The sequence below is a fragment of the Entelurus aequoreus genome, linkage group LG19, assembly GCF_033978785.1.
Source record: "Entelurus aequoreus isolate RoL-2023_Sb linkage group LG19, RoL_Eaeq_v1.1, whole genome shotgun sequence".
Taxonomy (NCBI): domain Eukaryota; kingdom Metazoa; phylum Chordata; class Actinopteri; order Syngnathiformes; family Syngnathidae; genus Entelurus; species Entelurus aequoreus.
The window spans coordinates 6,650,808-6,677,910 of NC_084749.1; the positions used below are offsets into that span (position 1 = coordinate 6,650,808).

The 27,103-nt window shown below is 37.6% G+C and overlaps 1 protein-coding gene across 2 annotated transcripts in view; it reads left to right on the plus strand.

Annotated features, from left to right (window-relative positions):
• The window catches only part of LOC133635040 (insulin receptor-like), a 212,595-nt gene extending 186,765 nt beyond the window's left edge, over nucleotides 1-25,830 (plus strand). For both annotated transcript variants that reach the window (XM_062027761.1, XM_062027762.1), the window contains exons 15-23: nucleotides 816-972; nucleotides 1,085-1,181; nucleotides 1,260-1,327; nucleotides 2,609-2,838; nucleotides 6,274-6,384; nucleotides 8,746-8,908; nucleotides 10,418-10,547; nucleotides 11,790-11,924; nucleotides 16,365-25,830. In XM_062027761.1, the coding sequence (XP_061883745.1) occupies nucleotides 816-972; nucleotides 1,085-1,181; nucleotides 1,260-1,327; nucleotides 2,609-2,838; nucleotides 6,274-6,384; nucleotides 8,746-8,908; nucleotides 10,418-10,547; nucleotides 11,790-11,924; nucleotides 16,365-16,719 (1,446 nt within the window). In that variant the 3' untranslated portion in view covers nucleotides 16,720-25,830. The remainder of the gene's footprint in view (nucleotides 1-815; nucleotides 973-1,084; nucleotides 1,182-1,259; nucleotides 1,328-2,608; nucleotides 2,839-6,273; nucleotides 6,385-8,745; nucleotides 8,909-10,417; nucleotides 10,548-11,789; nucleotides 11,925-16,364) is intronic.
• The last annotated feature ends 1,273 nt before the right edge of the window (nucleotides 25,831-27,103 follow it).

Genomic DNA, 27,103 nt, shown 5'->3' on the forward strand with positions numbered 1-27,103 from the left:
TTTTGTTTTATATACACGCTGTAAGTATATATGTCATGTAGTAACATTCATAATAACATGTAATATATACATGATGTAAGTATATATGTCATGTAGTAACATTCATAATAACATGTAATATATACATGATGTAAGTATATATGTCATGTAGTAACATTCATAATAACATGTAATATATACATGATGTAAGTATATATGTCATGTAGTAACATTCATAATAACATGTAATATATACATGATGTAAGTATATATGTCATGTAGTAACATTCATAATAACATGTATTATATACACGATGTAAGTATATATGTCATGTAGTAACATTCATAATAACATGTAATATATACATGATGTAAGTGTATATGTCATGTAGTAACATTCATAATAACATGTAATATATACATGATGTAAGTGTATATGTCATGTAGTAACATTCATAATAACATGTCATATAATAATAGTGTAATAATTTTACAGAAGCATCACTACTAATCATGGCAGACTTCATGAGAAACAACAAAGACTACTTTGGAACAAATGATGATCCGGAACTAGCAATTAGCCGCGTAGCTAAGTGCTAAGCAAAATATACAAACTGTGAATTCAACAATTGTATACTGTACGATGTCTGCTCTCACTAGGATGTTTATATGACGAATGTGGCCGTGCCATTCCCCTAAAATACTCCACAAATATTCTGGTTCAGTTTTATTTTCATTTGGAAGTAGCGGGGAAAACTACCGACATGCCAGATTCAGCAGCGCAGTACTAATCTCCACCACTAGTCCCAGTTCCTAAGGTGTTTTCCGTGCCCCAGGTTCACACGGCCTGCGTGTCTCGACCCGCCTACCTCAAGTCTGGCGGCACAAAGCTGTCGCTGGTCCACCCCGGGAACTACAGCGTGTCGGTCCGTGCCACCTCCTTGGCGGGGAACGGCTCTTTCACAGAGACCACCCACTTCTTCATGCCCAACAGTAAGGCTAATAAATGTGTCATGATCGCTTTTGCCACAGAAATGCACCGAATCGCTTCGGCAAGCACGTCCTCAGTTGGACTGATCGTCGCAAACGTGTGTGTTCATTGCAGAGGACCCCGGCTACCTGGGGGTGGTCATTGGCCCCGTCATCTGCTTCATCCTGTTCTTAGTGGTGGGCTCCGGGGTCTTCATGGTCCTCAGGAAGAAGTAGGTGCAACGCAGCTTTCAGTCCCTCAAGGACGAGTGGGAAGTGGTGTGGTGTTTATGTCCCCGCTTGTGTCACAGGCAAGCAGAGGGACCGACCGGACCTCTTATCGCCTCCTCCAATCCCGAGTACCTCAGCGCCAATGAAGGTAAGAACAGAATCTCACGGCAAACATTTTTTATGACATCAGTCTTAGGGATGGGAACCTGAATGTGAGTAAAATAAGGCTTCACTTTTGCGCTAGCTTCATGCTAACATACAGTACATGTTGGACACACTTTCTCATTTCAATGCTTTTTCTTTATTTTCATGACTACTGTATTTCCTTGAACTGCCGCCGGGGATATAGTATTCGCCTGCCTAGAATTACAGCCGGGTCAAACTCGTTTCGCAAAATAATTAGCGCATGCTCGGCACTTCCGCCGGGTCAAATATGAGTCATTAAATGACTTCCGCCTCCTGGTGGTAGAGGGCGCGAGTGATCCTTCTTGCGACTACCAGTACTGCAGAAGACCGGTGCTGCAGAAGAAGACAACAAGCAGCAAGCGTATATCTAAAATAAAACAGTTTTCTAAACTGGACTTTCGATCGAAGCAGGAGGTAATAATTAAAGGAAGATCTCCAGAGACTTTTAAAACTGAAGAAAGATAAGGAAGACTGCCTTTGATCAGAAGCAGCTGCACATGGACATCATTTGAAAGTAAAGGTAAGACCATAGTAATGTTTTTTTTATTAAATGTGCTTTTCATGAAAAGGTAAGCGCCGGAGTGAGAAGAGGTTTTAAAATAATTAGCGCATGCTTGCCCATCCCGCATGCTTTTGGTAAGCGCAGGAGTGAGAAGAGGTTTTGAAATAATTAGCGCATGCTTGCCCATCCCGCATGCTTTTGGTAAGCGCAGGAGTGAGAAGAGGTTTTAAATGAATTAGCGCCCCGGCGGCTATTCAAGGAAATACGGTATTTACATTGTAGGTTGTCACTGAAGGCATCAAAATTATGACACCTGTGAAGTGAAAACCATTTCAGGTGACTACCTCTTGAAGTGTGTCCAAACTTTTGCTCTGTACTGTACAGGGTCTATAACTAGGGGGTCCACGCTAGTTTGGAGGGCCTTACACAGGGTCTATAACTAGGGGGTCCCCGCTAGTTTGAAGGGCCTTACACAGGGTCTATAACTAGGGGTCCCCGCTTGTTTGAAGGGCCTTACACAGGGTCTATAACTAGGGGGGTCCCCGCTAGTTTGGAGGGCCTTACACAGGGTCTATAACTAGGGGGGTCCCCGCTAGTTTGAAGGGCCTTACACAGGGTCTATAACTAGGGGGTCCCCGCTAGTTTGAAGGGCCTTGTAATATTTGCAGTATTAAAAATGTTTGCTGAAAAGCCTCAAGAGATCCATAAGTGTGCCAGGTTTAAGCGTGTGTTGGTGTGCAGCCTACGTTCCCGACGAGTGGGAGGTCCCCCGGGAGAAGATCGCGGTGCTCCGAGAGCTGGGTCAGGGCTCCTTCGGCATGGTCTACGAAGGACTCGCCAAGGACATCGTCAAAGGCGACCCGGAGACCAGCGTGGCCGTCAAGACGGTCAACGAGTCGGCCAGCCTGCGAGAGAGGATCGAGTTCCTCAACGAGGCTTCCGTCATGAAGGCCTTCAGCTGCCACCATGTGGTAGGTCCTACACCACCTACAGTATGTTGTGTGTAATCAAGATGATGTGGTAGGTCCTACACCACCTACAGTATGTTGTGTGTAATCAAGATGATGTGGTAGGTCCTACACCACCTACAGTATGTTGTGTGTAATCAAGATGATGTGGTAGGTCCTACACCACCTACAGTATGTTGTGTGTAATCAACATGATGTGGTAGGTCCTACACCACCTACAGTATGTTGTGTGTAATCAACATGATGTGGTAGGTCCTACACCACCTATGTTGTGTGATTATTATGTATTATACTGTAGTATTATGTATAATGATTTAGTACTATGTGTAATACTATGGTATTATTATGTATAATAATATGGTATTATGTGTGGTACTGTAGTATTATTTTGTATAATAATATAGTATTATTATGTGTTATACTATAGTAATATTATGTATAATAATCTGGTATTATGTATTATACTGTAGTATTATTATGTATAATAATGTAGTATGTATTGTACTGTAGTATTATGTATAATAATATAGTATTATTATGTGTGATACTATAGTATTATTATGGATACTAGTATTATTTATTATACTGTAGTATTAATATGTATAATAATATAGTGTTATGTGTAATACTAAGTAATATTATGTATAATAATATAGTATTATGCGTAATATTATAGTATTATTATGTATTATACTGTAGTATTATGTATAATAATATAGTATGTATTGTACTGTAGTATTATGTATAATAATATAGTATTATTATGTGTAATACTATAGTATTATTATGTATAATAGTATTATTTATTATACTGTAGTATTATTATGTATAATAATATAGCATTATGTGTAATACTATACTAATATTATGTACAATAATAGAGTATTATGTGTAATATTATAGTTTTATTATGTTTTATACTGTAGTATTATGTATAATAATATAGTATTATGTATTGTACTGTAGTATTATTATGTATAATAATATAGTATTATGTATTGTAATGTAGTATGATTATGTATTGTACTGTAGTATTATTATGTATAATATAGTATGATTATGTATTCTACAGTAGTACTATTATGTATAATAATATGGTATTATTATGTATTGTACTGTAGTATTATTATGTATAATATAGTATCATTATGTATTGTACTGTAGTATTATTATGTATAATAATATAGTATCATGTATTGTACTGTAGTATTATTATGTATAATATAGTATCATTATGTATTGTACTGTAGTATTATTATGTATAATAATATAGTATCATTATGTATTGTACTGTAGTATTATTATGTATAATATAGTATCATTATGTATTGTACTGTAGTATTATTATGTATAATATAGTATCATTATGTATTGTACTGTAGTATTATTATGTATAATAATATGGTATTATGTATTGTACTGTAGTATTATTATGTATAATATAGTATCATTATGTATTGTACTGTAGTATTATTATGTATAATAATATGGTATTATTATGTATAGTACTGTAGTATTATTATGTATAATAATATGGTATTATGTATAGTACTGTAGTATTATTATGTATAGTAGGAACCAAAGAGACCAGCTTGTTAAAAGAGACACACTTTGAGAAGGCAATGGTGAATTAACGATGGAACGCCATCACTTTGATTCTACTCTGATGCTTCATTTGTGGTCCATTGATATCACACTCACAAGCTGATATCACGCTAACGGGCTGATACCAGACTTATGGACTGATATCACACTTGTGTCCGCGGAGACAAAGAGAGTTGATGACTGACAAGAGTGTCGTTTTTTTAAATTGCGCTATAGATAGCTCAAAAAGCACATTTTGATGAAGTATGCTTGGTAGAAAACACCAAAATGTCAATTAGGGTAAGACTTCACTCTTTCAAAATGTGCTAGCTCGATGCTAATTTACATTGGATTTGCCTTAGACAGGCTACTATTAGCATTAGCGATTTTACATGGTGGTTTCAACACCTCCAAATTTGGTAATGAAAACCACAACAAAGATGCCACAGCTGGTGCGTAACAAGTACAATACTTAGAGCAGGGGTCACCAACGTGGTAGCCCGTAAGGACCAGATGAGTAGCCCGCTGGCCTGTTCTAAAAATAGCTCAAATAGCAGCACTTACCAGTGAGCTGCCTCTATTTTTTACATTGTATTTATTTACTAGCAAGCTGGTCTCGCTTTGCCTGACATTTTTAATTCTAAGAGAGACAAAACTCAAATAGAATTTGAAAATCCAAGAAAATATTTTAAAGACTTGGTCTTCACTTGTTTAAATAAATGCATTATTTTTTTACTTTGCTTCTTATAACTTTCAGAAAGACAATTTTAGAGAAAAAATACAACCTTAAAAATGATTTTAGGATTTTTAAACACATATACCTTTTTTACCTTTTAAATTCCTTCCTCTTCTTTCCTGACAATTTAAATCAATGTTCAAGTAAATTTATTTTTTACTGTAAAGAATAATAAATACATTTTAATTTAATTCTTCATTTTAGCTTCTGTTTTTTCGACGAAGAATATTTGTGAAATATTTCTTAATATGATTAAAATTTTAAAAAAATTATTCTGGCAAATCTAGAAAATCTGTAGAATCAAATTTAAATCTTATTTCAAAGTCTTTTGAATTTCTTTGAAAAAATTTTGTTCTGGAAAATCTAGACAAAATAATGATTTGTCTTTGTTAGAAATATAGCTTGGTCCAATTTGTTATATATTCTAGCAAAGTGCAGATTGGATTTTAACCTATTTAAAACATGTCATCAAAATTCTAAAATTAATCTTAGTCAGGAAAAATTACTAATGATGTTCCATTAATTATTTTTTAAAATTTTTTCAAAAAGATTCGAATTAGCTAGTTTTTCTCTTCTTTTTTTTCGGTTGAATTTTGAATTTTAAAGAGTCGAAATTGAAGATAAACTATGTTTCAAAAAGTAATTGTCATTTTTTTTGTTTTCTCCTCTTTTAAACCGTTCAATTAAGTGTAAATATCATTAATTATTAATAATAACATAGAGTTAAATGTAAATTGAGCAAATTGGCTATTTCTGGCAATTTATTTAAGTGTGTATCAAACTGGTAGCCCTTCGCATTAATCACTACCCAAGAAGTAGCTCTTGGTTTCAAAAAGGTTGGTGACCCCTGACTTAGAGTATTAACACTTTGTAGGGCGCAACATAGCCTATACAGTACTGCCATCTAATGTCTTGGAAGTGCAACTGCTTTGCAAATGTAATCAAGAAACAAGATACAACAACTGGACAGGACAGTTATCATAATCGAATGTTACATTTTCTTTATTAACACACACCAAAGTACCAAGGATTGGTACGGTTGAGTACCAGGAGTTGTGACCGTATCGGTTTAAATGTCATCTGACTCCATCCGTGTCATCACTTTGTTCTCCTGACAGGTGCGCCTCCTAGGTGTGGTGTCCAAGGGTCAGCCCACCCTGGTGGTGATGGAGCTGATGACGCATGGCGACCTAAAGAGCTACCTGCGAGGCCTCAGGCCAGATTCAGAGGTAGGAATATTGGACTGAGACACCCACACTGCTACAAGTCAGTGTTCAAAAACAAGAAAGAAAAATACAAAAATGAGGGCTATTTTATTTGAACTAAGCACAATGATCTGCCAATAGAACATTTGGCTTGTCAAGACTTTCCAAAACAAGTCAAATTAGCTAACCTCAATGAAGCCCAAAATAGCTTAAAGGCCTACTGAAAGCCACTACTAGCGACCACGCAGTCTGATAGTTTATATATCAATGATGACATCTTAACATTGCAACACATGCCAATACGGCCGGGTTAACTTATAAAGTGACATTTTACATTTCCCGCTAAACTTCCGCTTGAAAACGTCTTTGTATGATGACGTATGCGCGTGACGTCAATCGTTGAAACGGAAGTATCTCAATACAAAAAGCTCTGTTTTCATCGCAAAAACCCCACAGTATTCTGGACATCTGTGTTGGTTGAATCTTTTGCAATTTGTTTAATGAACAATGGAGACTGCAAAGAAGAAAGCTGTAGGTGGGATCGGTGTATTAGCGGTTGGCTGCAGCAACACAACCAGGAGGACTTTGACTTGGATAGCAGACGTGCTATCCGACGCTAGCCGCCGACCGCATCGATGATCGGGTGAAGTCCTTCGTCGCGCCGTCGATTGCTGGAACGCAGGTGAGCACGGGTGTTGATGAGCAGATGAGGGCTGGCGTAGGTGGAGAGATAATGTTTTTATCATAGCTCTGACGAGGTCCCGTAGCTAAGTTAGCTTCAATGGCGTCGTTAGCAACAGCATTGCTAGGCTTCGACAGGCGGCACAGCATGAACCGTGTAGTTACATGTCCAGTGTTTGGTTCGGTGTCTCCTGATAGTAGTATTGTTGATCTGCTGTCTATCCTTCCAGTCAGGGGCTTATTTCATTTGTTTCTATCTGCATTTAAGCACGATGCTATCACGTTAGCTCCGATTTATTGTCGTGGAGATAAAAATCACTGTGAATGTCCATTTCGCGTTCTCGACTCTCATTTTCAAGAGGATATAGTATCCCAGGTGGTTTGAAATACAAATCCGTGATCCACAATAGAAAAAGGAGAGAGTGTGGAATCCAATGAGCCAGCTTGTACCTAAGTTACGGTCAGAGCGAAAAAAGATGCGTCCTGCACTGCACTCTAGTCCTTCACTCTCACGTTCCTCATCCACAAATCTTTCATCCTGGCTCAAATTAATGGGGTAATCGTCGCTTTCTCAGTCCGAATCGCTCTCGCTGCTGGTGTAAACAATGGGGAAATGTGAGGAGCCTTTCAACCTGTGACGTCACGCTACTTCTGGTACAGGCAAATGTATTTCACTGCATTCTAGTCCGTCACTCTAACATTCCTCATCCACGAATCTTTCATCCTCGCTCAAATTAATGGGGTAATCGTCGCTTTCTCGGTCTGAATAGCTCTAGCTGCGTTGAAAACAATAGGAAAATATGAGGGAGTGAACAACTGACAACGTCACGCTACTTCCGGTAGGGGCAAGGTTTTTTTTATCAGCGACCAAAAGTTGCGAACTTTATCGTCGATGTTCTCTACTAAATCCTTTCAGCAAAAATATGGCAATATCGCGAAATGATCAAGTATGACACATAGAATGGATCTGCTATCCCCGTTTAAATAAAAACAATTCATTTCAGTAGGCCTTTAAAATAAGTATATTCTCACTAATAAGTGCACTTTTTATGGTAGAAAAAAAGAGATATGTTGAAAAATATTCTTAAATGAAGTAAATGCTAGTGCCATTATCTTGACATAATGATATTACATTTCTTGAAACCAGCAAACTTATACTAAAAACTAGTTTATTGTTGTTAATGGAAAGGCAACATCTTGTTACTCTCGGGGTCTCCGAGCCGCTCAGGCAAATCATATAGTCTAAAAACGCATTTTTCCATGGATAACATGACATCATCGCGCCAAGTGCATGCTCTTTCAGTCAATTAGTTTTAATGATGAGACACAATGGTGTCAAAATCATGATTTTTGTTTTCATGCTTGAAATAAGAAATGACTTTAAAAAAGTAGTTTTCTACTTGTGAGTGTTGATGACACAACAGTTGATGTTCTAGTTTCAAGCATGTTTGACTCAATATAGCTCATCAAATGTCAGCAACAAGCTGTAATATCTTACTGACATCATTTAGAACACTTCAAACAAGTAAAACACTCTAACATCAAATGTGCTTAGTGAGAAGAATGATCTTAATAGACAGAAAATAAGCAAATATCAGCCTTATTTGACATATTTCATCTTACTTAGATTTCAGTGTTTTTTGTTGCAGTGCACCTTTTGTCAGCTTTTACCTTTATTCTTTCATTTTTTCTTAATTTCTTTAGAACAACCCGACAGGCCGCTCTCCGCCCACCCTCAAGGAGATGATCCAGATGTCTGCAGAGATTGCAGACGGCATGGCTTACCTCAACGCCAAGAAGTTTGTGCACAGAGACCTGGCGGCCAGGAACTGCATGGTGGCCGAGGACTTCACCGTCAAGATTGGCGGTACGGGAGTGCTCAACTGTGTCGTGTCAAGTGATGAGGTTGATGTGACACCCGCACGTAGTTTTGTAGCTTTTATTCAAAGTGGCATCAATGTTGCACGCCTGATGTCCTTATATGGGCATGCCCATGTAAATGCCCTCGGCCTGGCCCCTGGATGCAACTATGCACATTTATCTGCACAATATTTATTATTGTGTAGGGCTGCAGCTCTCAAATATTTTAGTAATCGAGTGATCGGATTAAACACTTTATTCCATTTTTATTTTATTTTGAAATAAAAAATGTATTTTAAAAAAAAAAGAATTAAACACTATTAATAGGAAAATAGTTGAAATAATTATAAAACAATTTTTGATAACCTTTTTTGTCTAATAAAATTAGTGTATTAAATAAATAAATATAATAAATATATCAAGTAAATAAATATATATAATAAAATAAATAATAATAATGAATTTTACGTGTATTTTAAGTTCCAGGGACTCCATGCAATTGATGATAGTTCCACTCAATAAACGATTGATCCAAGCAACATAATTAAGGATGAGTAACGATTCCAGTACTTTGTTGGCACCTACCGGGTTTGTGTAAAAACGATGCTCTTCTTAGGGTACCTGGGTTGAGCGCGACGTTAGCCAGGTTGTTGGCACTACAGGACTTGGAATTCACTCCAGCAGCACTGAGAGTGCACTCAGCCAAACTACCTTTAAGTCAGAGGGCCGCCAAAAATATCTGTTTCTAAGCTTTGGTCCGTATGGGCTGTAATCAGGTGTAATACACGTTTCCACCACCTGTGGCAGTAATTGCAATCTCAAACAGACATAAGTCTGGAGCTAAAGTCGTGAAGAAGTTTGATAAGCGCAAAAAGTACGACTAAATTGGTGAAGCTGTATTTCTATTTGAACTTAGGTAAGAAACATACTTATTATTGATTTAGTTTATTTATTTTAGCACTACATAGTTGCATTTACATTTATTTTTCATCAGGTATTTATGAGTCCCTTCTTTTGCAGTATGATTGAATACTGGTTTTTGTAATCAGCCTGACCTAAGCCTAAGAAGGTTAATGTCTTAAATAAGTAATCATCTCTGTGATTAACATGTTTTCATATCATTTGACATTCAACTGGAAGTCGCTTTGATATAATTATTGAATACGATTGAAATCACGAGTAAAATGACTAATTGAGTGTTAATATTTGAGTGGGCCCCTGGCCCCTCTGTAGTGGAATACCCGGGCCCCCGAGGTCAAAAGGTTAGGAACACCTGCTTTAAGTAATGTTGCAATTTTCAATGCTCAAGGTTGAAAAAATACACTCCAAAGTGAAAAAGTGTGCTAGCTTGATGCTAATATACATTGGCTTTGCTTTTGACATGCTACTGATTAACGTTAGCAAATTTTACATGGAGACTTCAACACCTCCACATTTGTTCATGGAAACCACATTCAAACAAGTCAGAACATCTGTCAGTCTGGTCCCCGACTTACTTACTTTCCCCCCTTCGCAGACTTCGGTATGACGCGGGACATCTACGAGACTGACTACTACAGGAAAGGAGGCAAAGGTCTGCTTCCTGTCAGGTGGATGGCGCCCGAGTCGCTCAAGGACGGAGTCTTCACTGCCCACTCGGACTGCTGGTAGGCTACACACACACACACACACACACACACACACACACACACACACACACACACACACACACACACACACACACACACACACACACACACACACACACACACACACACACACACACACATCCGTGTATTTCTGACCTTCTTGAGACCTCCAAAAAAATGCCTACCTCTTTAGTACCACCCTTTCTAGATATATAAAGATGTGTATTTACAACATTAATAATATAAACAAACTATGCAAAATATTAAAAAAAAGGTAAGCTTTTAGTTATTTTTTGAATTTTTTTGTTTGTAATTGGTTTTTAATCGTCATTATTTACTTCAAGTTATTACAGTATGTCTCTATATACATATTTATTTTATATTTTAAATAAATGTTGGCCAAAGGGGGCGCATTTCAACTTCTTACACACACTTGTTATTACATATGTCGACCAGAGGGGGAGAACTTTTAAAACCGATGTGAAAAATCCCTCCTTTTTGGGACCACCCTCATTTTGATAGATGTCACTAGCAGGGGTGCAAAACACACACACACACACACACACACACACACACACACACACACACACACAGACACACACACACGCACTCACACACACACACACACACACGTGTATTTCTGACCTTCTTGAGACCTCCAAAAAAATGCCTCCCTCTTTAGGATCAGCCTTTCTAGATATATAAAGAAGTGTATTTACAACATTAATAATATATACATACTATGCAAATATAAAAAAGGTAAGCTTTTAGTGTTTTTTTATTTATTTAATCGTCATTATTTACTTCAAGTTATTACAGTATTTCTCTATATACATATTTATTTTATTTTTTTAATTAATTTTGGCCAAAGGGGGCGCATTTCAATTTCTTACACACACTTGTTATTTCATATGTTGACCAGAGGGGGAGCACTTCAAATTTTTACACACACTTGTTATTTCATATGTTGACCAGAGGGGGAGCACTTCACATTTTTACACACATTTGTTATTTCATATGTCGACCAGAGGGGGAGCACTTTTAAAAGCGATGTGAAAAATGCCTCCTTTTTGGGACCGCCCTCATTTTGATAGATGTCACCACAAATGAGACATTGTCTATTAGATGCAATGTTATTGATTGATGTCATCACTTGTTCACACCTCCTCATATGGAAGACACTTTTCCTCCTTCACGTGTCTAGAAGGCTAGAAATAAAAGAACGCACAAAGATCCCCCGCCACCTGGTTGTGTCTGCAGGTCGTTTGGCGTGGTGCTGTGGGAGATCAGCACGCTAGCGGAGCAGCCTTACCAGGGCTTGTCCAACGAGCAGGTCCTGAAGTTCGTCATGGACGGGGGGTTCCTGGACCGCCCTGACAACTGTCCCGAGAGGATGTGAGTCATTCAAGTCCTCCTTGACTTCTAGTACTTGTGCTCGGTCTGACGGGCCACTGAAACCTTTGACTTCCTGTCTCGTCTTTGATTGGAAACAATGCAAATGTTCATTTTTTTGAAAAGTAATCGGAATTCACCTGACCGCTTGAAGTGTGTTCTTAAGGTCGTGCTCACACTCGGCCATTACAACCATGGGTGTTTATCTCCTCGGTTGTTTGGAGTCTTCCTATCTGTTTCTAATAACAATTCAGCACTACAAGGAGATGAAACTACCGCATCTTCCAGACTATAGAGCGCACCGGTATACAAGCCACACCCGCTCAATTTTAAGGAAATATATTTTTCCATATATTAGCCGCGTCGGACTATAAGTCGCAGATATGTACCTTGTTGTACGTCGTTATTTACACAGAAATATTCTGTAAAATGTTTATTTACATACCTTAATTGTTTCCAAAGGATGTCTGTAACACGGCAGTAAAACGGATGATCAAACAAAACAGAAGTTATCGTCATGGACCCACTAGCTGCGCAAGCTAGCTCTCCAAGCAGCTAAACCGACTCAATAACTCCACGGTGACGTTTTGGTGAATATGGGTCAGGTTTAAGCATTTATTAAACAGAACAAGAAGCAAGGAATCAGGCAGAGACAGAGTTCAATTTAGCTCATGAGGAGAACGCATGGAGCTGCACACTAAGTTACAGTCTCTCCCTACGCTCTGAGGAACAGTCCCACGCGCTCCTCTATTTATTCAGTTTGGGAGTTTCCTAGTTGACCAATTCAAGGCTCCAATTACCTCACATCAAAAAATGACACTATGAAAATATTTTTTTATTGGGGAAATATTGCATATTGTGTGTGTTTGCTATATTAAAAACAAAGTTTTATTTGACAAAGTAAAAAAAAAATAAAACAAAATTAATCAACGATTAATTTCGACTTGGAGATTGACGTAATGGTGTTTGGAACACGGCAGTAAAACGGCTGATCAAACAAAACAGAAGTCATGGTCTTGGACCCACTAGCTGCGCAAGCTAGCTCTCCAAGCAGCTAAACCGACTCAATAACTCCACGGTGACGTTTTGGTGAATATGGGTCAGGTTTAAGCATTTATTAAACAGAACAAGAAGCAAGGAATCAGGCAGAGACAGAGTTCAATTTAGCTCATGAGGAGAACGCATGGAGCTGCACACTAAGTTACAGTCTCTCCCTACGCTCTGAGGAACAGTCCCACGCGCTCCTCTATTTATTCAGTTTGGGAGTTTCCTAGTTGACCAATTCAAGGCTCCAATTACCTCACATAAAAAAAATTACACTTTGAAAATATTTTTTTATTGGGGAAATATTGCATATTGTGTGTGTTTGCTATATTAAAAACAAAGTTTTATCTAACATAAAGTAAAAAAAACTAAAAAATTAAAAGAAAATTAATCAACGATTAATTTCGACTTGGAGATTGACGTAATGGTGTTTGGAACACGGCAGTAAAACGGCTGATCAAACAAAACAGAAGTCATGGTCATGGACCCATTAGCTCTCCAATCAGTTAAACAGACTCAATAAATCCACGGTGACATTTTGGTGAATATAATAAATAAAATAATAATGAATTAACATCAATGTTATTATGATATATTAACCTATTCAAGGCTCCAATTACCTCACATCAAAAAAATTACACTTTGAAAATATTTTTTTTATTGGGGAAATATTGCATATCGTGTGTGTTTGCTATATTAAAAACAAAGTTTTATTTGACATAAAGTAAAAAAAACTAAGAAATTAAAAGAAAATTAATCAACGATTAATTTCGACTTGGAGATTGACGTAATGGTGTTTGGAACACGGCAGTAAAACGGCTGATCAAACAAAACAGAAGTCATGGTCATGGACCCACTAGCTGCGCAAGCTAGCTCTCCAATCAGCTAAACAGACTCAATAAATCCACAGTGACGTTTTGGTGAATTTACTGAGGAATTTGTGAAACTGAAACAACACAAAAAGAATGCCATTGTAAGTTAATAATAGTAACACATACTCTCGTAAACGTGTTAGCCTATTAGCGAATGCTAATGTACCGACGCTAGCACGTCCATAATATGCGTGAAAACACTCCTACAGACATCACACGCGGGACGGTTTAGTAATTACGAATTGTTTTAGTTATGTTGTAAAACTTACAAACGTTGCTCGGAGTGATGAATGAAGAATCCATACCAGTAGAAACGCTATGGATAACCAGAAGTCGGAACGACACTTCTACTTCCAATTGAACCCGTTCAAAAGATTTTCAGTGTATTTGCTTGTTTGTTTTTTAAGTATTTGCATTATGGCCGTCAGCGAAATAGCTGCAACGTTTTACAAACCGCAGGGTTCAAAGTGTAGGAAAAAAAGTAGCGCCTTATATTCTGGAATTTACGGTATTTATTTTCATTTTAGCAAAAAAACCCAGTTTGGACTCTATGATGATACTACGGGGACATGGGGGAAATTATAATTATTTTTTTATACATGTATCTCGTGCGCACGAGAAACTATCTCATGCGCACGAGATACATGTCTACAAAATATATATATATAAAAAAATTTTATAACTATAAATAGTTTCTTGTGCGCACAAGATACATGTCTAAAAAAAATAAATGATAATTTATTTATTTTATAATTTTTTTTTGACATGTATCTCTTGCGCACGAGAAACTATCTCATGCGCACGAGATACATGTCTAAAAAAAAACAATTTCCCCCATGTCCCCGTAGTATAAAGTTATAAAAAAAATATATAATTTTTTTTTATTTAATTTTTTTTAGACATGTATCCGTGCGCACGAGAAAGTTTCTCTTGTGCACGAGATACATGTCTAAAAAAAAAAAAGATATCTATTTTATTATTATTTTTAGACATGTATCTCTTGCGCACAAAATACATGTCTAAAAAATATATATATATAAATTTTTTTTATAACTTTAAAAAGTTTCTTGTGCGCACGAGATACATGTCTAAAAAAAATAAATGATAATTTATTTATTTTTTAATTTTTTTTTTACATGTATCTCTTGCGCACGAGAAACTATCTCATGCGCATGAGATACATGTCTAAAAAAAACAATTTCCCCCATGTCCCCGTAGTATAAAGTTATAAAAAAATATATATAATTTTTTTTATTAAATTTTTTTTTAGACATGTATCCGTGCGCACGAGAAAGTTTCTCTTGTGCACGAGATACATGTCTAAAAAAAAAAAAGATAATTTATCTATTTTATTATTTTTTTTAGACATGTATCTCTTGCGCACAAGATACATGTCTAAAAAAAAAAAATTATAATTTTTTTTTATAACTTTATAAAAAGTTTCTTGTGCGCACGAGATACATGTCTAAAAAAAAAAAGATAATTTATTTATTTTATAATTTTTTTGACATGTATCTCTTGCGCACAAGATACATGTCTAAAAAAAAAATTATAATTTTTTTTTAGAACTATAAAAAGTTTCTTGTGCGCACGAGACACATGTCTAAAAAAAATTTTTATTTTTTTTTATAACTTTATAAAAAGTTTCTCGTGAGCACGAGATACATGTCTAAAAAAAAGAAAAGATAATTTATCGATTTTATTATTTTTTTAGACATGTATCTCTTGCGCACAAGATACATGTCTAAAAAAAAAATTATATTTTTTTTTATAACTTTATAAAAAGTTTCTTGTGCGCACGAGATACATGTCTAAAAAAAAAAAAGATAATTTATTTATTTTATAATTTTTTTTGGACATGTATCTCTTGCGCACAAGATACATGTCTAAAAAAAAAATTATTATTTTTTTTATAACTTTATAAAAAGTTTCTCATGCGCATGAGATACATGTCTAAAAAAAAAATTACAATTCTTTTTTTATAACTTTATAAAAAGTTTCTCGTGCGCACGAGATACATGTCTAAAAAAAGAAAAAGATAATTTATTTTATTTTATTTTTTTGACATATCTCTTGCGCACAAGATACATGTCTAAAAAAAAATATATATATATATTTTTTTATAACTTTATAAAAAGTTTCTTTTGCGCACGAGATACATGTCTAAAAAAAAAAAATTATACTTTTTTTTTAAACTTTATAAAAAGTTTCTCGTGCGCACGAGATACATGTCTAAAAATAAATAAATAAATTATTACAAAAATGTTTTCCCCCCATGTCCCTTTAGGGGCTCCGTATAATACAATATTTACATTATTACAAATGTTTTTTTCTGTCAAGTACTTTACTGACACAGAATATTTCTCGGGCCACGTAAAATGAGGTGGCCCCGAGCTTTGAGTTTGACACCCGGGGGGTCCTGACCCGCCATTTGCAAGACACTTAAACCCAGCATGTCCGGACACCCTTGCACCTTCCCGTGTGCCTCGGTCCCTCCTAACTCCCGTCCCGTCCCGACCCCCCCCAGGCACAGCCTCATGCAGATGTGCTGGCAGTACAACCCCAAGATGCGGCCCCTGTTCCACGAGATCATCGAGATGCTGCGGGAGGACCTGCACCCGTCCTTCCAGGAGGTCTCCTTCTTCTTCAGCGAGGAGAACAAGGTCCACGAGACGGAGGACTTCGACCTGGACCTGGACAACATGGAGAGCATCCCCCTGGACCCGTCCTCCTACTTGCAGCGAGAGGAGAGCCTGGGCAGGGACAGCGGGCCCTCGGTGGCCCTCAGGGGGAACTACGAGGAGCACGTGCCTTACACGCACATGAACGGCGGCAAGAAAAACGGACGCATCTTATCCTTGCCCAGGTCCAGCCCTTCCTAACGTTTCCTGGGAGACCACGTAGACCCGGGGCCAGGACCTCAAGCATCCTTCTTCTCTCCTTTCTTCTCCACCCACGCGGATCTCAGGACTCGGACTTCTCTTCCTCCTGACTGCCAAGCAAAGGGATGCAAGCGGATCTTCTCCGGCATCCTGGGGGCTGTCTCCAGGACTCTGGGCTGTCTCCAGGACTCTGGGCTGTCTCCAGGACTCTGGGCTGTCTCCAGGACTCTGGGCTGTCTCCAGGACTCTGGGCAAGGCTGGAGGTCTCACACACACACACACAAACACACACACTCTTGTATTTCTTACCTTCTTGAGACCTAAAAAAAAAAAGGCCTACCTCTTTAGGACCAGCCTTTCTAGATATATAAAGAAGTGTATTTACAACATTAATAATATATACAAACTATGTAAATACAAAAAAGCTTGTTGTGAAAATTGAGTTGGAATTTCACAAGAAAAAGGTCACAATTTCACAAGAAAAACGTCAAATTTTGGGCAGTGTTATAATAATAAAAGTCGTCGTTTTGCTCAACGCAAGTCAACATTTTACCAGAAGAGCTGAACATTTGTGCAATATTATGATAAAAGTTGGAATTTTACTCGATGACCGTCGCAGTTTTACAAGAAAAGCTTAAAATTTGGGCAATTTTATACAAAGAGTCGTCATTTTACTCGACAAAAGTCACAACTTTATAAGAAAACTTACAAATTTTGGCAATATTATGATAATAATCGGAATTTCACTTGGCAAAATAACGACAAAAGTCATAATTTTACTGTAGTCTACTACAGTCTTAGTATTGTAGTGTATTTCTTCATCCTGTGGTCACATGTGACTTGTCTTACGTCAGCACCGGAAGTGATCAAATCAGCTGTTCACCCGGCGGGGTTTTTTTGGGGGGGGGGGTGAATAGGGAAGTCCTTCTTTAGCTTGTTTTCTCACATATTGCTGTCTTTCAATGTTTACTTTTGTACACACATCAAATCAACCAAAAATCCTGACTTTGGAGCAATGTTCACGGACTCTAGTATTTGGCTCTCTATTAGATGCAACGGTTTTCTGTATTGGGACCATGATTTATGTCCTCACCTCCTCACATGGAAGGTACTTTTCCCTGTTGGTGTCTCAAGAAAGGTGGAAATACAACAACACACACACACACAGACATATTTCTTACCTTCTTGAGACCTGTGAAAAATGCCTACCTCTTTAGGACCAGCCTTTCTAGATATATAAAGATGTGTATTTACAACATTAATAATATATACATACTATGCACATATAAAGAAGCTTGTTGTAAAAAATGAGTTGGAATTTCACAAGAAAAAGGTCACAATTTCACAAGAAAAACCAAAAATCCTGACTTTGGAGCAATGTTCACGGACTCTAGTATTTGGCTGTCTATTAGATGCAACGGTTTTGTGTATTGGCGCCATGATTTATGTCCTCACCTCCTCACATGGAAGCTACTGTTCCTTGTCGGTGTCTCAAGAAGGGTGGAAATACAACACACACACACACACACACACACCAAGAACTGTGAACACGACAAACCTTAGACAACCACAAGGCTGCTTCTGCTCTTCAAAAACAAAAAAGGTGGCACTCCCGTCCTCCCGCTTTTCTCCCCCGGACTTTGTTGCCAGACGGTGGCCTTTCAGACGAGTGGCCTCTAAAGAAAAAGCTCTTTCGGGATGAATCCACGGTAGAACAAAAACACATCGGGTCTTTTCTTTTTCTTGTTGTTATTATTATTCCTTTTATTCCAAAAGATGTTCGTGGGGTGAATAGTTTTAATTTATTTGATGCTTGATTTCTCTCTTTTCTTCCGCGTCCTCACGTGTACGGCTGAAGGATATTTAAACAGTTCTCATTGGACAAAGGAGTTCCTCAGACTGACCAATAGCTGCTGCTTTCATATATTTGACTAGCCATAGAAGTGAATATTGGTAGCAGCTACCAACATATAATATATCATCTTCTTGTACAGATTTCTCAGTATCGACCTTAGTCTTCTTCTCCTTGAAATGTTTTTATTTTTGTAGCCCCGCCCACCTTTTACCTTTCACAGGTGTTCAGAAACACAAAAAAGGGGAAAGAAGCGTTGAAAAAGAGGAATGCGGTCTTGATGAAGGTCCAGCGTTGTTGCTATGGCGACCATCTTCCAGCAGGTGGCAGCATCCCTCCATCTTCTAGTCTGCCTTTCATCCCGCGTCACAGTGTGTGTGGGGTTACATGGTGGTGGTCTACATAGTCTTGCTCTCGTCCGGGGTCTGAGGTGCAGCTCGGGCCGGACCTGGTGCGGTTCCCTGGACTTGCACCTGATGGATCTCATTGGTCACTGTAACGTTTGAGGGGGCGCAGCTAGCGACACATGCTAACTAGCGACAAATGCTAACTAGTGACACATGCTAACTAGCGACACATGCTAACTTGTGACACAGGCTAACTAGCGACACATGCTAACTATTGACATATGTTAACTAGTGACACATGCTAACTTGTGACACATACTAACTAGCGACACATGCTAACTTGTGACACAGGCTAACCAGCGACACATGCTAACTAGTAACATATGTTAACTAGCGACGCATGCTAACTAGTGATGCATGCTAACTTGTGACACATGTTAACTAGCGACACATGCTAACTAGTGACACTGGCTAACTAGTGACACATGCTAACTAGTGACACAGGCTAACTAGCGACACATGCTAACTAGCGACACATGCTAAATCGTATTACATACTAGCTAGCAACACATCCTAGCTAGGGAAACATACTAACTAGTGACACATGCTAACTAGAGACACATGTTAACTAGTGACACAAGCTAACTAGTGACACATGCTAAATAGTGACACATGCTAACTTGTGACACAGGCTAACTAGCAACACATGCTAACTAGCGACACATGCTAAATCGTATTACATACTAACTAGCAACACATCCTAGCTAGGGAAACATGCTAACTAGCGACACATGCTAACTACAGACACAAGCTAACTAGTGACACATGCTAAATCATGACACATACTAACTAGTGACACATCCTAACTAGTGACACATGTTAACTAGCGACACATGCTAACTAGTGACACATGCTAAATCGTGACACATACTAACTAGTGAAACATGCTAACTAGCAACACATGCTAACTAGCGACACATCCTAACTAGGGAAACATGCTAACTAGTGACACATGTTAACTAGTGAAACATGCTAACTAGTGACACATCCTAACTAGGGAAACATGCTAACTAGTGACACATGTTAACTAGCAACACATGCTAACTAGCGACACATGCTGAGTCGCTACAAATGCTAACTGCCGCCGCACTCCACTGTCTCCTCTTGGATGAAACGTGTCTAACATTACTCACATGCTGACAGGTAAATAAGGGAGGCCCTCATTCTCATCCACCTTGGTGCAGCTGCCCTCAGTCTCTTGTTGGATAAATGTAGGCCAAACTGGAGCTGAATCACATGTTGACAAGGACATATAAGACACCTGGTTCTCCTCAACTTTACTGCCGCTGCCCTCAGTCTCTTTTAGGATAAATGTCCCTCTTACTGTAGCCAATAGTCACGTCCTGACTATGCAGACCTGAATTGTCATCCACCTTGGTACCGCCGCCCTCAGTCTCCTATTGGATGAATCTAGTCCTTACTGTAGCTAAGTCATATGTCGACAAATATGGGAGAGTCTCATTCTCATCCACTTTACTGCAGCCGCCCTCAGTCTCCTATTGGATGAATCTAGTCCTTAACCATGTTGACAAGGACATAAAGGACACTTGGTTCTCCTCAACTTTACTGCAGCTGCCCTCAGTCTCCATTTGGATAAATGTACCTCTCCCTGTAGCCAATAGTCACGTCCCGACTATACAGTATACCCGAATTCATCCACCTTGGTACCGCCGCCCTCAGTCTCCTATTGGATAAATGTAGTCCTCTAAATCACAAGTTGCCAAATACACACAAGACACGCAGCTTCTCCTCAACTTTGCTGCAGCTCTCCTCAGTCTCCAGTTGGATAAAAGTCCTCTAATTACTGCAGCCAACACAGGAGACTCCCATTCTCCTCCACCGTGGTACAGCTGCCCTCAGTCTCCCATTGGATTAAATCATCTCCTTACTGTGGCCAATAGTCACACTGTAGGAAGTAGTGCCCTCAGTCTCCTCTTAGGTGCGTGGAGTCGTTACGGCAGCTAAATCCATGCTGACAAATACATTCAGATCTCCCCAACTTGACTGCAGCTGCCCCAAGTCTCCTATTGCATCAAAACTAAATGTAATTAATGTAGCTATTAGTTATGTGCAGACCCTCGTTCTCCTCCACTTTACTGTAGCTGTCCTCAGTCTCCTGTTGGGTATTTACTTCTTCCTGTAGCCAATAGTCACTTGCTGACAATACAGGAGACCCTCGTTCTCCTCCACTATGGTACAGTTTTGCCCCCAGTCTCCTATTGGATACAATGGTCATTAGTCACACTGCCAGGGCACACTTTGGTTGTCCTCCACTTTTCTGCAGTTGCCCTCAGTCTCCTGTTGGATAAATGTAGTCCTTAATGTAGCTAAATCTACAATAAACAAATACTACAGATGCCCCAAGTCTCCTACCGGATAAGATAAATCTTGTTAATGTAGCCATTAGTTACGTGTAGGCAGTACGGGAGATCCAAATTCTGGTCTACTTTGCTGCAGCTGCCCTCAGTCTCCTCTTGGATAAATGTAGTCCTTAATGTAGCTAAATCTACAATAAACAAATACTACAGATGCCCCAAGTCTCCTACCGGATAACATAAATCTCGTTAATGTAGCCATTAGTTACGTGTAGGCAGTACGGGAGATCCAAATTCTGGTCTACTTTGCTGCAGCTGCCCTCAGTCTCCTCTTGGATAAATTCCATCTCATTACTGTGGCCAATAGTACCACTGAAGAAAGTACACACAGGACACCCGCAATCTCCTCCACTTTGCCCTCAGTCTCCTCTTGGATAAAATGGGTGTCCACACAATTGCCAACAGTCTGATACTGTAATGAAAACTAACAGACTCCTTGTCCACTGTAATGAAAACTAACAGACTCCTTGTCCACTGTACTTCAGCTGCCCTCAGTCTCCTATTTCAATCAAAGGACTTCTTCCTGACCATCATGACCCAGACTCACACGCTGCCCTCATTCTCCTGTTGTTTGTTGGCGTGACCTCAGACTGCGAGCTGATCTGAGTCCATACGGTGCGGTGGAAAAGCGACCCTTCAGGTCCGATACTGCAGGATTTTAGTCGATTGATTCTGTTTTTGTCGGCCGTCTCGTGAAGCTTCGTCATTTCATGGACTGTCTCTATAGCCCGTATCAGTCCATCATGGTGATACCATTCGAAGAGTCTGGTATCGACGATGGGAGTGATATCAGTCTAAGAGTCCGGTATCAGACCATGAGAGTGAAATCAGCCCATGAGTGTGATATCGTTCTAAGAGTCCGCATACTAGTCCATGGGTGTGATACCAGCCAGTGAGAGTGATATCAGCCCATGGGTGTGATACAGTTTCAGTCCAAGAGTCTGGTATAGCCCGTAGGTGTGATATCAACCTAAGAGTCTGGTATCAGACAATGGTTGTGATATCATTCTAAGAGTCTGGTATCAGACCATGAGTGAGATATCATTCTAAGAGTCTGGTATCAGACCATGTGTGTGATATCATTCTAAGAGTCTGGTATCAGACCATGTGTGTGATATCATTCTAAGAGTCTGGTATCAGACCATGAGAGTGATATCATTCAATGAGTCTGGTATCAGACCATGAGTGAGATATCATTCTAAGAGTCTGGTATCAGACCATGAGAGTGATATCATTCTAATAATCTGGTATCAGACCATGAGAGTGATATCATTCAATGAGTCTGGTATCAGACCGTGAGCGTGATATCATTCTAATAATCTGGTATTAGACCATGAGCGTGTTATCATCCTATGGGTGTGACATCAATCATTGCGTGATATCAGACGACCAGCAGTGTTGATATCGAAGTGATATCAACTTTCTAAGAGTCTGGTATCAGACCATGAGTGAGATATCATTCTAAGAGTCTGGTATCAGACCATGTGTGTGATATCATTCTAAGAGTCTGGTATCAGACCATGAGCGTGATATCATTCTAATAATCTGGTATTAGACCATGAGCGTGTCATCATCCTATGGGTGTGACATCAATCATTGCGCGATATCAGACGGCCAGCCGTGTTGATATCGAAGTGATATCAACTTTCTGAGAGTGCCCACATGAATTCACCAGTGCCTTTCTCAAAGCGTGAGTGAACGGAAGAAAAGCTCGGCAAAGTTTTCTGTTGCTGCTTGAAGGATGCGAGCGACACATTTGTCACTTTGAACAAGTTGTTCATCAAATAATAATACTACAGTATTATACACAATAATACTATAGTATTATGTATAATACTGTAATATTATACATAATAATACACAATAATACTATAGTATTATACATAATAATACTGCAGTATAATACATAATACTACAGTATAATACATAATAATACTATATTATTATACATAATACTGCAGTACAGTACATAATACTTTAGTATTATGCATGAAATAGTATCATTATGTCTAGTAGTACTAGTATACATAATGATACTATTTCATGCATAATACCATAATATTACGTATAATACTAAAGTATTCTGTATTGTACTACTAGTAGTAGTAGTACTAGTACTACAATACTTCTATCTTGCCCTCATTCCTCTTTTCACAAACCTATTTGCTGGCAGACAAAAGTATTGGGACACTTGTTGAAGCTGAGGTGTGTAGAATGTGACATATTGATTATTTGTAGTATTAGTAGTAGTATTTTTAATATTAAAATTTTAATCAATAATAATATTATTTTTAAAATTATTATTTAAAAAAATATATATTATTTTTTAATATAATTTTTTATCAATAATAATATTATTTTTAATATTAATATTATTATTTTAAAATATGATTATTGTTGTTGTCCTAAAAATAAAAACAACATCAGCACCAAACTGGCGACAACATCAAAGTGAAAGTTGGACGCCACTAAAAAAACAACTTTATAATTTGGTGTTTTGTGTAAAATATGATTAGAATAATAATCACTGGGCCCTCAGTCTCTTCTTGGATAAAATGTCTCACTGCTCTTCTTCTGCACCAAACTCTTCCAAGCACGTCTTTGATGTCCCAACACTTTTGTCCTGCTCTCATCTTGTCTTTGTCCTTCTCTACTGGCAGTAAGATAAGATAAGATAAGGCACCAAGACCGAGGACAATCGTTCGTGACAAAGTGGGAGCCCCCCCCCCCCCTCTCTGTTGGAGACAATCAGGAAGTTGCCCTCCTTCAAAAACCAGTGCCTTGCTCACCTGCAGACAGAACCTACTCAAACCCTCAGAGGACTCCAGATATGAAATCAAAGATTGTTATTTGGGGCGATGTTGACTTTGTACCAAAATAAAACTTTGGCGTTTGCTCAGCTTTGCTTTATGCCTGAAAACAAACAAACAAGGAGAGCATTTACATTTTTATTGGATTACATTTTGTCCCGGGTCAGCGCAGCCAAAGTCCCCCAGAAAGATTTCAGGGCGAAGTTCCCCAGAATAAAATCTGATCCGACAGCAAAACATCATCACACGTTTTGGTGGCGGCACAACGAAAAGAAAGAAAAAGAGGTGGCTCACAAGGAGGGTTGCAAAGTGGAAAACATTTACTTGATTTGGGAAATAAAAAATAATGCTGATTTTTATTACCAAAAAAATCATTTATTGAAGAAACATTTTTGTTTCACTGAATATTAATATTTTTTATTAATTAATCTTTTACATGTTAATTTAAAATTAATTTAAAAGTCTGCATATATTCTATATATTTTCTTAAATCTTTAACCATTGATTTATTGAAATATTTATCAAGTATTTTATGATCATTTCATGATTCAATCTTCTAATATTAAACTTCCTTCTGCAGAATTAAAAACAAAATATGCTTTTTGAAATATGATTTAAAATACATCTTTTTTTTTTTTTACTATAACATGAATGAAATGTATAAATACTTTTTGTAAATCTGACTTAATTGTGGTTTCTATGAATTTGTTTTATTGATTTTAAATGACAGTAATTTAATTCTCCAAAATCGGACGCATTTTTTTTGTGCCACTATTGACTTATTTTAAACTTAAATGAAATGTGTTTACTGTATACATCCCAATAAAACATTTCCCTATAATCTCAATATAATCTGGCATAGAATAAAACTCAACAATGTCTTTTTTTTTTTAGACAAAATTTGAATTTTTGAAGATTTCCAAGAAAAGTTTGGATGTAAACAATAGCTGCCTTTGCAACCCTCATCGTGCAAATGGAGGACAAAACATTTCTTTGTGATATTTCTACTAAAACAATTGTTCTAAAATCTTTCAGTGGAGCGGGCCCAAAAAACCCCCCCAGTTTTCTTTCCTTACTGTAAAGGTGTCCTACTTGTACGTGAACGATTAGCGTGTATATAACCTCATTTATCACTTGGGAGGAGATGTTTTTATTGTTGTGGAGTCCACCTGTGGAAACACAAAACGCGTTCTCACCTTTGATTCCTTTTTTTTTTAATGAATGTTTTCACGCCACAAACTCGTTTGTTTTGTCGACTTTGTGTCGTTTGAACGAAGCGCGTGCTGAACCGGACGCCACCACTGCGCCCCTCCCCCGTCGGCCAGGAAGTAAGCGAGCGAGTCGTGTGGTGAAATTGTGGCGGCAAGAAGAAAAATATGTTTTTGTGTAGTAGTACGACTACTAGTACACACTGTGTCTCCTCCGTGCACATATACGCTCCTCTATAGCGCCACCTGCCTGCAGGATACCTCTTTTTAGGATGGCTCTCTTTGGGAAATGTTTGTATTGTGTCGCTTCATCCTTCACACTGGATCCAAATGTGCCATTATCTTTATTGTGTATCGCACACACACACACACACACACACACACACACACACACACACACACACACACACACACACACACACACACACACACACACACACACACACACACACACACACACCATGCATATTGTACAGGATCAAAGACAAAAAACAACAAAAAAAAGATGAAAAAAACGTGCCATGACGAAATGAAACGCTTGACAATTTATTTTTTCTATGTTTTCCGAGGAGAGCCAAGCGTGTACAGAAAATGTTGCAATGATGAGAAAAAAACAATCTTGCTGTGTGTAAATTATTCAACAATGAACTGTTTATATTAAAATGATGAATAAAATGATTGGATGGAGATGACCTCTTTTTTTCTCACTTTTCAGCCAAAATGTTATTCCAGCGCCTTAATGTTCGAACATTATTCTTGCAAGATTGGCACTTTTTTGTTTTTTTCTGGACAAAATATGACAATATTCTAATAGGGATATCACTTATATTTAAATTATTCATTTTTACAAACAATTATTCCCAAAATTATGAAAACATTTTCTGATAATCCTACAAAAATGTTTTCTTTTAGCTGCAAAACAATGTTACGTTTTTTCCCCCTGATAAACAAAATATGACAATATTCTCATAAAATAATCCCCTATGTCTAAAATATTTAATTTAATTTTTATTTTTTTTACCATAATTTTTTTTCCTGGCATTTCCTGACAATCTTACAATAATGACTTGTAAGATTAACACATTTTTAAAACTTAAATAATTTTTTCCCTGATATTGTTGTTGGAAAAAATATGACAATATTCTCATAAAATTATCCCTTATATCTAAAATATTTAATGTTTTGTTTTACCATAATTTTTTTTTCAAGAATGACTTGTAAGATTAACACTTTTTTTAAAAACTTAAATCATTTTTTTTTTCTGATATTGTTCTTGGAAAAAATATGACACTATTCTCATAAGATTATTCTTTATGTCTAAAATGTATATATATTTATTTATTTAACCATCAATTTTTCTTTTCTAGCAGTGAATGACCTGTAAGATTAACACTTTAATACTTGAATAATTTTTTCCCTGAGATTGTTCTTGGAAAATATGTGACAATATTCTCATAAGATTATCTTTTATGTCTAAAATATACAACGCTTTTTTTTAAACAATTTATTTTTTCTATGTTTTCTGAGGAGAGCCAAGCGTGTACAGAAAATGTTGCAATGATGAGAAAAAAACAATCTTGCTGTGTGTAAATTATTCAACAATGAACTGTTTATATTAAAATGATGAATAAAATGATTGGATGGAGATGACCTCTTTTTTTCTCACTTTTCAGCCAAAATGTTATTTTAGCGCCTTAATGTTCGAACATTATTCTTGCAAGATTGGCACTTT